The sequence below is a fragment of the Solanum lycopersicum genome, chromosome 12 (genome assembly GCF_036512215.1).
Source record: "Solanum lycopersicum chromosome 12, SLM_r2.1".
Classification (NCBI taxonomy): Eukaryota; Viridiplantae; Streptophyta; class Magnoliopsida; order Solanales; family Solanaceae; genus Solanum; species Solanum lycopersicum.
The window spans coordinates 67,604,132-67,616,383 of NC_090811.1; the positions used below are offsets into that span (position 1 = coordinate 67,604,132).

General features: G+C 33.6%; 2 protein-coding genes across 3 annotated transcripts; one reads left to right on the forward strand and one right to left on the reverse strand.

Moving 5' to 3' along the window:
• The first annotated feature begins 2,464 nt into the window (after nucleotides 1-2,464).
• LOC101243689 (pentatricopeptide repeat-containing protein At5g66520-like) lies at nucleotides 2,465-4,345 on the forward strand. Its single transcript, XM_004253137.5, has one exon. It carries the CDS (start codon nucleotides 2,465-2,467, stop codon nucleotides 4,343-4,345), a length of 1,881 nt encoding a protein of 626 aa, XP_004253185.1.
• Nucleotides 4,346-4,360: 15 nt separating this feature from the next.
• LOC101253764 (probable protein phosphatase 2C 59) lies at nucleotides 4,361-10,971 on the reverse strand. 2 transcript variants are annotated; one of them, XM_004253003.5, is made up of 9 exons: nucleotides 10,774-10,971; nucleotides 10,480-10,652; nucleotides 7,873-8,000; nucleotides 6,803-6,901; nucleotides 6,553-6,711; nucleotides 5,613-5,699; nucleotides 5,431-5,522; nucleotides 4,963-5,037; nucleotides 4,361-4,856 (listed from the first exon to the last, which is right to left on the reverse strand). In XM_004253003.5, the coding sequence occupies exons 2-9, from the start codon at nucleotides 10,560-10,562 to the stop codon at nucleotides 4,698-4,700; spliced, it is 882 nt and encodes a 293-aa protein (XP_004253051.1). In that variant the 5' UTR covers nucleotides 10,563-10,652; nucleotides 10,774-10,971; the 3' UTR covers nucleotides 4,361-4,697. The 2 variants fall into 2 exon arrangements, with proteins under 2 accessions (XP_004253051.1, XP_069148915.1); XM_069292814.1 differs by lacking the exon at nucleotides 10,774-10,971 and having other exon boundaries at nucleotides 8,685-10,652.
• Nucleotides 10,972-12,252: the final 1,281 nt, after the last annotated feature.

A 12,252-nucleotide genomic window follows, 5' to 3' on the forward strand; every position in this document is an offset into this window, starting at 1 on the left:
TTTCCTATCATTTTTTTTTTGGATATTACATAGAGCTTTGTTTGAATCTCAATATTGTGCGGCGATTTTAACATTTAAACTAGACATCTTTTGAAGGTAAAACATCGAAAGCTCTCTAAAAATACATTTCAAAATGGATAGTTAATTCATTTGCGTATAAATCGTAATGGCATCTTTAGATATCGTCATCTTCGTTCTAAATAGGGGCAGAGCTGTCATTCTGCCAGGGGGCTCATTCCAACCCCTTTCGGCGGAAGATTTACTATTCATATATGATTAAAATTATTTTTTATGCGTATATAATAAGTGTCAAACCTCCTTCGATTAGTTCATGTGTTTAGTTTTTCAAAATATTGAAACCCTTCGTTAAAAATTTTAGCTACGCTACTGATTCTATATACATCTAAAACAAATATCACATAAATTTTAAGGTAGTTCACTCACAAATGGGCGAACTGCAATTCTTTTACTAACTCCTCACTCACGTGAATACTCTTCACATGTGCAATACTCTTTGCATTAACAAACATCTGATTCACATCTGATTCAGACGCGAACTGAAAATAGATGAATTTACGTAGAGAGTTTGACATATACCAAAATAGTGATGCATATATCAAAATCTACTTCCTGGTGTTTAAAGTTAACGAAATGATAAATCAAAATCTTTTTTTATGGTCAATGCGCGCTTGATACGCGAACACTAAAGAGAGAACCAAGGCAAATTTGCTTCGATTAGAATTCGCCTTTGAGAATAGAATGAATCGAATTGGCTGAAGCCGGCTTTTAAAAAATATCACTTTTGAATTTCTCACTATTGGTAGCTTAAGTTTAAAAAGTATTCATTTTGATCTCAAAAAGTAGGAAAAAAATGCTTCCCATCTAAATTTTTTTATCTATTATATTTGTAGATAATATCAAATTATGAATGGATTTATTCTATGTCAACATTGAGAGATAAGATCAATGGACTTTTCACAAACACTGCTGTCATTTTACTTGGACAAAATTATGAGAAGACTATTATTATTAATAAATAATAATAATAATTATTTATATTAAATAGTAATATTTAATTTTATCTACTTTTTAGTGGACACAAAAGTAAGAACTGACACTCTAGTCAATGTCTAAAATAATGTCAAAAACACATGGCCTATGTTCATGCATTAGTCTCCTTCAATAATAAATAACTAACCCTAAAAGGAGAAAAAAATAGAGTTTAATTAAAACTTTGGTATATTTGTTTGATTAGTTTGGTTCATGAAATAAGATATATAAATTTAATATTAAAATTATTATTATTAAATAAATATTAACTTAATTTATTTTTAATTTTACAAAATGAGATAATTTGAGATAATTTATTTCGCAAACCAAACGAATTTTTATTAAATTTTGCGAGGATCTTATAGTATATCAGAATCTGAAATCTTATTGGTAGATTAGATTTTCTCATATCTTTGACAAAAATGAACTGTCCTCTACTTACCAATAAATAAATAAATAAATTAATTAATTAATAAAAAGAAATTGACACACAAAAAAAAAAGTTGTAATAAGCACTATATGTTAATAATTTTATGCACTTTTTGTTTGGAAATTCATTAATTTTTAAGTAATTTTCTGTTTGGAAGTTCATTATTATATCCCAACCACGTGAATACAAAAATTGGATAATTATTATATATTATATTATATTCACGTTAACTTGACTTTTATATTGGAGCTTCAAAAAGAATGTCAAATACTAAAAGTGAAACTAAAATGAATTTTTTTAATGTAAAATTATATAATTGAGTTTAATTTTAGTTTATTAAGTGATCTTTCAATATAGTTGGTCAAAGTCAAAAGTTATATTAATTACACCTTGTTCTTTTTTTCAAACATTTTAATTAGTATCTAATCCTATAACATGTCCATGTATATCATTAAGGGAAAGAGGACATATATATTATTCCCAAACTATCATAAATGATATGCAGATACTTTTTATTATGTTTTTAGTACATTCTTTCGTAAAAAAAATAAAGTGTATATGTCCTTTACTCTAACGGAAGACTAAATAGGAACACGTGGCACAATCTTATCTATCGATTCGATCTCGGGTCGGTGAATAAGATTATGACACGTGTATGTCCGTTAGTATAAAGGGATATACATTCTAGTTTTTGGACTACAGGGGCACCAATGTCCCTAAAATATAATGAAGGATGTATGTATACCATCTACGATAATTCAGGAGATATATTTATCATTTTTCTTTTATCATTAGTAATTAGTTTCAAACACACAACAAGTTATCAACTTCAATATCCAACTCCAAATTACAATCAGTTTCTTAAAGTAATTAATAAAGCAATCGACAAGTAGCTTTCTGAATTAAGTTATAAATTACCATCAATTTCCTAAACTAATTTACAAGTAGCTTATACGTAGTTTTGCGAGCAGCTTACGACTAGCTATGCAAGCAACTATTACCTCCGTTATTCCTACTCCACAATCTCCATTGTCACACCAAACTAGCAATGTCAATACCTTAAGGGGCTTAGAATCATGTTCATCAATGTCGAAACTCAAACAGTTCCATGCGCAAATTGTTAAGCATGGCCTCTCCCATGACAATGACGCAATGGGTCGAGTTATTAAGTTCTGTGCAATATCTGAATTGGGCGATTTGAGTTATGCCCTCCAAGTGTTTGATAAATTGCCTGAACCAGACCCTTTTATCTACAATACTGTTATTAGGGGTTTATTGAAATCTCAAATGCTGAGAGATTCTTTGCTTTTTTACCTGTGTATGTTAGAAAGTTCAGTTCGGCCTAATAGTTTCACTTTTCCACCTCTTATTAGAGTTTGTTGTATTGACAATGCTGTGGAAGAAGGTAAACAGATTCATGGACATGTGGTGAAGTTTGGGTTCGGATTTGATCGATTTTCGCAGAACAATTTGATTCATATGTATGTGAGTTTTCGATGTTTGGAGGAAGCGAAGAGGGTGTTTGATAATATGTGTGAGAGAGATGATGTTTCATTGACTACATTGATTAGTGGTTATGCTCAATTGGGGTATGTTGATGAAGCTTTTCAAGTGTTTGATTCGATTAGGGAGAAAAGTTGTGTTATTTGGAATGCTATGATATCAGCTTATGTGCAGAGTAACCGGTTTCATGAGGCGTTTGCTTTGTTCGAAAGGATGGGGTGTGAGGGTGTTGTGGTTGATAAGTTTCTTGCTGCGAGTATGTTGTCAGCTTGTACGCGACTTGGAGCGTTGAAGCAAGGTGAGTGGATAGTTGAACATGTCAAGAAGAGTGGGATTGAGTTAGACTCGAAATTGAGTGCTACGATTGTTGATATGTATTGCAAATGTGGCTGCTTAGATAAGGCTGTGGAGTTCTTTCAAGGTTTGTCAAGAAAAGGAATATCGTCGTGGAATTGTATGATTGGAGGGTTGGCGATGCACGGGGAAGGTGAGGCTGCCATTGAGGTTTTGAAGGAAATGGAGAGTGAGAGGGTAGCTCCAGACTATATAACGTTTGTGAATCTACTTAGTGCTTGTGCTCATTCCGGGTTGGTTGAAGAAGGAAAACACTATTTTCGTTACATGAAAGAAACGTATGGCATTGAACCTGGCATGGAGCATTACGGATGTCTGGTTGATTTGCTCGGACGAGCTGGATTACTGGTAGAAGCAAGAAGGGTCGTAAACGATATGCCTATGAGTCCTGATGTAGGTGTATTGGGTGCTTTTGTTGGTGCATGTAGGATTCACAAGAACGTAGAGCTCGGAGAGAAGATAGGGAAGCAAGTGATCGAGTTAGAACCCCAGAACAGTGGTCGATACGTGTTGTTAGCTAACTTGTATGCTAATGCAGGTAGATGGGAAGATGTTGCCAGTATAAGAAAGTTGATGAATGACAGGGGAGTGAAGAAGGTACCTGGCTTCTCCATCGTTGAATTAGAAGGCGTTGTTAACGAGTTCATTGCAGGAGGAAGAACTCATCCTCAAGCCGAAGAGATATATGTAAAAGCAAACGAAATGCTGGAGTGTATAAAATCTGCAGGCTATTCTCCAGATTCTGATGGAATGCAATATGACATCGATGAGGAAGAAACAGAGAATCCATTGAACTATCATAGTGAGAAACTAGCTATTGCTTTCGGGTTATTAAAGAGCAAACCTGGGGATATTCTTCGAATCACAAAGAATTTACGCGTTTGCAAGGACTGTCATCAAGCAAGTAAGTTCATCTCAAAAGTTTATAATCTCGAAATCATCGTTAGAGATAGGAACAGGTTTCATCACTTTAAAGGTGGAGAGTGTTCTTGTAAAGACTACTGGTGAAGACAGAGATGACTGTTATAGAAAAGTCGGACTATATAGATATAATATAACAAATGTTGTTATACACTGGTGAATCAAAATGCAATAAAATGGGGATTACAAGAAAACAGCAGTATATATTATAAAGCTACTGTATGTTAAACATAGAACATCAATAATTTGGGATTTGACTTATGCCCAGATTCACTCTTGAACACTTCATACAAGTTGAGAGAAAGCTTTGACAATGTTCAATTCTAAAGATTTTCCTTACATCATAAACCCAGAAATCTATCTATATTCAATATTTACGTTACGTCCTATGGGTTTTCTTGTCGTTTTATTACCACGAGTTAGAAGTGGTAATTACTTTTTAAGCTGAGGTACCTCGGGAGGAACCCTCTTGGTTACCCAGAAAACGGACAACCACAATGGTGATGTTATCTGCACTGCCTCTTTGATATGCTTCCTGCATCAGCCTCTTAGCTGCATCTTCAGGATCTTGGATCGGCTTAACCATCGAGACAGCCTCCTGTAAATTTATTTGTAATGATGGACTATAAACTACTTGATAGTTAAAGTAAGACTATGGTGATGGATTCGATATCTAACTAAGAAAAAAGGGAAGAATTATTAACCTCATTCGTTACAACGTCCCAGAGTCCATCACTTGCAAGGATGAGAAATTCAAGAGAGCCATCGACCTTTTCCTCCTGTATTTTGAACAACAAATTATGTCCGCGAATACACCAAAATCATTAAGGTATATTAGATGCGGAAAATATAAAGAGCAATAAAGATTCAATTAAAGTGTCTTCCAAAAAGAAACATGCTAGCAGCTGCTATGGAAAAGCTTAAGACATGTCCTAAAATTATTATGAGATGGAAAAATGAAATCAAGCAGGAAGAGTCTGTTGGGCATAAGGCTGAAAAAAATGGGAATGTGATACAATGAGGACTAACTACTAAACGGTTTCCGAAATGTGCCAACATATACATCGAGAAAATAGGTTGAAAAGTACAAATACATTCACACAGAACATTTGATATTCATTTCGAAACATGAATTCCTATGTTGAAACAATTAAACAAGTTGTTCGAGTCACCTGTATTTCTGGATCAGCGACAACGTACTGCTTTAAAAGTCTATCGCCAAAAGCACGAGAAACAGCAAGTACACCTCCAACTCTCCAGGTACCTGCAACACAATATGTTACGTTTAGACTTGCACGAGATTTAGAAAAAAATCAATAGACTAAAAACGGACTGTCAAATGTGATGGGCTTACCTGCCCACATCACAAAACCTCCAGCATCTTCGATGCGCTGTCGCTCATCTGTTTGGTCAGGCTTGTGGTCTCGAGAAACAGCAATAGCTGAGAATGAAATTAGCATCCCCAATCAGGTGACTGAGTTAAATTACAGGGTCATAATGAATTATTAATCAAAGATGTACCGTACTGTAACAGACATTAAAAAAAAAAAGGGGGCAGTCTGGTACACTAAGTTCATGCTATACACGGGGTTCAGAGAAGGGGTGAACCACATTGGGTCTTATGTTAGCAATCTTATATTGCAGAGGCTGGTTTTGGGGGGCTAGAACCCTTGACCTGCTTGTCACACTGCCAAATTATATGTTAACAACAACAAACTGTTCATGGGAGTTGAAGAAGAAAGAGAAGTAACGAACTAGCACCAATTACCAATTTCTTTTAATCTTTGGCAGTGGCTTCTCGATCAACTATCTGACATATTCAAAACAATGGTGAACCAAGACATGAAGTGCAATGCAAAAGAACGTCTTCTTATTGGATTAAGAAATATGTATTATTGGAAGTGCTAGCATGACATCTTCCATATTCCCACAATATTTCAGGATATACCATCAATATGCAAATGCACTTTTATTTTACTCCATTCTCTCTAAAACAAAAAGTAAAGAATCCCCATCTTGTTCTCCTGACTTCAAAGAGCAGTGAAACGTTACATTTACAGTGCAGGTCCTCATAGTGTTAAGACCGAGTAATTAGAAAAGTAAAACTTAATAAGAATAACTTGCAACATATTTAGTACGACAACAACCAAATATCGTGGGATACCAAAATCATAACAAACTTTTGAGGTTGCTCTAACGCAGATATTATATACCAAAATGCATCATACTTTTGGGGTGAAATACTCTGAGAAGGAACCAAAAGCCAAATAAGAATCAAATCGCCTAAGCCTTACCTGTGCCACCCCTGCAAATAACAGCTCTAGAATCGCCCACATTTGCAACAAGTAGACGATCACCCACAAGTATGGCAGTAGAAGCAGTTGATCCAGCATCTTTGTGCTGATTGTTTTCTGATTTCAGAAACTCAGAGTCTGTATGGTTGTATGCATCAGCTGCAGAAACAAATATATGAATGACAAAGATATAGATAAGTTATTTGTGAAAAGGAACATAGCAACGATACTTCACAGTACGTCAACATACCTATGGCAGATTTGGTGTCAGAGATAAATTTTGGATGCCTAATCAGGTTACTGAAAAGGTTGTGTTTCACATATTCTGCAGCCCTAGCACCTCCATGACCTGAAATAAGAGCAAAATGCAGGTAAAAATACCCAATTGGAAAACATTTGACCAACTTGGCATGAATTGGAACTTTCTAATTATTATCTTTAAGCAGCCTCCAAAAAATTAACAAAGATATACACACTGGTATTGCACCAAGGGCGAAAATGAACCAGCAAGGATCTAGACGTTTTAGAGCAACAAAAGATGTAGCAGATGTGGCAGCCGGGAGGAAAAGTTGCATGAGGAATTTGAGAGGGACGGTAGGAAGCTTCCTTCTTAATTTATTGAATTTAGTAAGGTGCAGATGGTGATTGCTAATTGGAAAAGATAGTGTTTTGGGGGAGAAGGTGGTGTATGGGAGAAGGAGATAACGATGGTCATTTTTATTTAAAATTTATTTTGGTTAAGAAAACCATGCGGCGTTGGTCTATTGAAGGATAACTTTATTTCTTTGGTCAAAATATTTTTCCTAACAATTTTTTTTGGGTTAAAAAATTCATGTGACATAGCTAAATTGGTTGTTTCTCCATCTCAACGCGTGTGAACACACGCGCTTACTTTGAGATTATTGAGAAAAACGTGTCTAAATGGCACAATTTGAATAAAGATCTAATGTTCAAATGGAAACAAATTTAATTCAAGTGGTCAAATGGAATTTCCGAATTAGTTTAGGGGTCCGACTGTCTATGTATTTGGCCCAAAAAAATGCTTGTAAAAGACAATGGAAGCAATCCTCAAGCTTCGCCTTCAAAACACAATTAAACAGAAAAAAAATATAAGGATCTATGAAGTAAGAAACAGCATTGATGCAACCACAAAATTTAAGACAAATTTATAGTCATCAGACTGAATGTCTTACTTGCCAAATCTTGAATGACACAGAAATGCTTAAACATAAAAACAAATGAAGATATGTCTTTTCTCATTCACTCTATTTCATGCACTTCATTCCAGTCATGTAGAAGTTACAGAGAAAGAAGAGTTACCATCAAAAACTCCAAAGAGACCAACTACCTCTCCATCAACGCCATCAATTCTTGTCTCATAGAAATCCTCCATGGAGGACCTTTTTCCCGGGGAGCTAGAATATCCATAGCTAAACTTCCCATTTTGACTGCAATGCATAGCACTTGTTAGGCTACAGTTTTGCAACATTGTGCATATTATATAAACCTCCATTGAAACTCAAACAATTACAATGATAGCAATCTGAGAACAACGATATAAGGGATTTCTGGATAAGATGGAATGTGGAAAAGATCAGTCAGAATATAATTTTCAAAATGCCCTGAACAAACACGACTGCATATAACTAGTATTTGTGATATCACCATAAATTAGTTTTATGTGAGCTCAGAAAATTGTCAAAAGTTACTCCAATTATCTCAGGGTAATTTCCATTGTCTTGTTCAGGTTTTAACTAGTATTTGTCATATCCAGTCAGATAATATTGTGAATGGAACTTGAATAATATGGATTTGATAGCAATGTAATATGATCTACATCCCGTTTTTTAAAAGTGAACCTTCATATGGATAATGATATGGATTATACGGTAACCTATTAAAAGCTGAACTTGGTATTACCATTCAGGCATGGTGCACAAGGACACTATGTAAACAGGTAACTACTTTATTAGAGTACCAAATGGATGTACAGTAAATTAGCAGCTTCTTTGAAAATGGTGTTTGTAAGCGGGAAGAAAAGAAATATTAGTAACTAAGACATCATTATATCGACAAACCACAAGGAATTCGAGTAATAGCTCTCATGCATTCTCAAAACTTCTGATGTTTACCTGTCATGCTCCTTGGATTATTTACAAGTGGTATTCAAGCTCTTATTTTTGCAACTTTAGCCGCTGCTTATATAGGTGAATCCATGGAGGGCCATCATTGAAATAGTATTTTTTAGCTTAGCCCACAGCAATGTATAAATGTATATGGTGGGTGGCTTAAGAGAATTACTTAACTTACGGAATAGAATAGGGGAATCTAAATATACAACTATGCTATATACGATCTAGAGTGATAGCAAAAACATTACGATGATATTAAAGAGTAAGGAGAAAAAGAGTATTCTTCAAAGTCAACAACACTTCGGTTGCTACTTAAACATGTACTCCCTTTATCTTCAGGGACATATGGAAAAATAATAATTCTTTGTTGTACACGTGTGTCAGTATAGGAATCGGCACTTGCTTATTTACATGCATCTCCATCACGAACATTCATCAACTAATTCAAGTACGAGCTAACACATGATACAGATCACACATTTAGTTCACAAAAACAACTCATAACCACATTCCAGGAGAAGAAGAAATAACATTAAGCCACCAAGTTCAATCATCTCCTTTTTCGCTAAGTTTACCCATCTACTTCAGTCTCCCTCTTCTTTTAGCTTCCTAAACGACTAAGGAAATCCAAACATCGAATTCAGCAAACGACAATCCAATTTTAGCTCAACGACAAAAGTACCCATTTAAAGGGTTACGACAACTAAAACTAGAAATGCATTCATCACCCAAGAGGAAAATGAATCAAACAAATATCAAACAAACGAGGAAACGACAATTCATAAATAGCTAACCGAAAACAGCCAACAGAACTTTCAACATCCACATAAAATTAAACACAAGTAAATAAGCAATTGGGTGTTCTTTATAGATATCATTGGCATAGCTAGCTAGAACTCTAGTTATGGGGACAGAAGAACCAATATCTTAAGCAAAAAAATGCATTTTTTTTATAACCATGATCCACACGTACCTGTCCCCTCCCACCAACAACACATACCAAGGACATAGCTAGAGTTCTAGTTATGAGTTTCAGAAGAACCAATATCTTTAGCAAAAAAAATGCTTTTTCTTATAACCATGATCCACGGAATACCTCCCACCTCGCACCAACAACACATATCAGGGACATAGCTAGAGTTCTAGTTATGGGTTCAGAAAAACCAATATCTTTAGCAAAAAAGTTGCATCTTTTTATAACCATGATCCACGGAATACCTCCCACCTTCCACCAACAACACGTATCAAGGACATAGCTAGAGTTCTAGTTATGGGTTCAGAAAAACCAATATCTTTAGCAAAAAAGTTGCATCTTTTTATAACCATGATCCACGGTATACCTAACACCTCCCACCACCAACACGTATCAGGAGCATAGCTAGAGTTCTAGTTATGGTTCAGAAAAACCAATATCTTTAGCAAAAAGTTGCATCTTTTTATAACCATGATCCACGGAATACCTACCACCTCCCACCAACAACACGTATCAGGAGCATAGCTAGAGTTCTAGTTATGGGTTCAGAAAAACCAATATCTTTGTATTTTATGTCCACCCCAGCTCACGTCACCTCAACTAATTCAACGAGATACCTGTCACCTCCCACCAACAACAACTATCAAGTACCATATAACCTGCAATTTTTTCTACAATCCATAACACACAAACTCAAAATTCTAAATCCGTCTCCGATTTATACAACCATTCTGCATCTTGCACACATAATTTTGCAATCAAATTAACAAAAAATCATCAAAAATAAATAAATCTGTAAACTAAAAAAGGAATCAAAATCACCTTAATCCACCGCCACTAACAGGCGCATCATCAGCATGAATTTGATTAGAAGAAGATGACAACACCGAATTCAAATAACCCATTACGATCCACCAAAAAATCCAAATTATTCAAATTGCAAATGCTTAATTATCACCAAAATACATTTCAATCAACAAAATTAACAATTAAATCTGCAAAAAAAAACACACACACAAAAATATCAAAATTCTATTCAGATCTAAAACTAAAAATACATAAATCAAACATGAAATTAATATATAATTATAGATAACAACATTTGTTGAAATTTACCTAATTCAAAAGAGGAAGAAAAAAAAAAAGAAATAAGCAAATGAAATTAAAGAAAAAAAAAGAAGAGAAAAATGGACTTGAAAGAAAAAAATATAAGGGTGAGGTTGGGGTTGTTAATTTTATTATTATTATTATTATTGTCTTGGTAATGAATTAGGTAAATGATTGTAATGTGGTTATGTTTTGACTCAAATATTCAATAAAAAAATGAAAATAATTTTTTAATTTAATATCTTAATTTTAGTTTTGGAAAATGGTCAAAGTTTCTCAAAATAGATAACGTATACCCTTTGTTATATTTTGGGATTAAAAAGCCCCTGTTCTTAATTATTTCAAGAGACAAATACCTTTGAGAGTTAACAACGCAAACTTTTAATAACGTGACAATCCACTTGAGATTAATCCCTCCACGTCACTAGAATTTGAATTGTTAACTCTCGAAGGTATTTGTGAACTCTTGAAATAATATGGGGGACACTTTTTTCATCTTTAAATATAACAAAAGGTATATATAATCTATTTTGCAACAGTTTGGAAATAATTTTGACTTTTTTTTCGTTTTAGTTTTTTTTTTTGATATTTGATATCAAGTATTTTTAGTCTATATTTTTTCGTTTTAGTTTTTTTTTTTAAATTTAAGATGTGCACTTCTCATCTTTTTTTCATTGTATTTTTATGAAAATATTAATCATAATTGTGAATTATTTCACTTAATAATTAGGTTAGGGAAGATCTAGTTTAGGCTTAGGTCCATGGAAAACTGCATTATTTATAAATGTTTAAAATTATTTTTTGTGTAAATATAGTTAAATTGAATCACCTTCGAGTAATTTCTGTATTTACTTATTTATATTTTGAACACTTATATGTTATAATGTTAATCTTTATTTTGCCATAGTAATTGACTATGTGCTATGTTAAAATTTGTAGTATTACCCTATACTTGTGATGTTATATCTTTAACATAGTATATTTTTTTAGAATTTGATACACTTGAATCGAAGATTTTTCAGTAATAATATTTTTATCTTTATGCGATAATAGTAAAATCTGTATATACTATATCTTCTTCGAATTTCACTTGGTAGAATTTCGATGTGTATGTTGTGGTGGTGGTGGTGGTGGGGGGTATTGAGGGTGATCAAAGCTAACAATGCAATGACCTAAAAATGAGGTAATGTGTAAGATGGAGAATTAGTCAATAAGACAACAAAATTACTTGTCCAAATGAAACTAAACATTAAATTTACCCAACACTTGGCTTGTTGACAATACATAAAAGTATTGAGGTGTGTATAACTCCAAAATATATTATACTAATCAATAATTTATGTTTTATCACTAATTCAATGATTGATCCTCATCGATTAGTTTTGAATTTTATATTTTCTATGGTAAGTATACATTAAGAATTAGTTTTATGTATGAATGAGATGTACATGATATACTATGATGAATATGTGATCATATAATATTAAA

Bases quoted from the DNA above. Each gene is read 5' to 3' on its own strand.
- LOC101243689 (XM_004253137.5), top strand. From the start codon at position 2,465: ATGCAAGCAACTATTACCTCCGTTATTCCTACTCCACAATCTCCATTG.
- LOC101253764 (XM_004253003.5), bottom strand. From the start codon at position 10,562: ATGGGTTATTTGAATTCGGTGTTGTCATCTTCTTCTAATCAAATTCAT. The intron at 6,712-6,802 runs GTATGTTGACGT...TTGTTTCTGCAG, and splicing joins TGACACCAAATCTGCCATAG to CTGATGCATACAACCATACA. The intron at 4,857-4,962 runs GTTAATAATTCT...ATAAATTTACAG, and splicing joins GGGACGTTGTAACGAATGAG to GAGGCTGTCTCGATGGTTAA.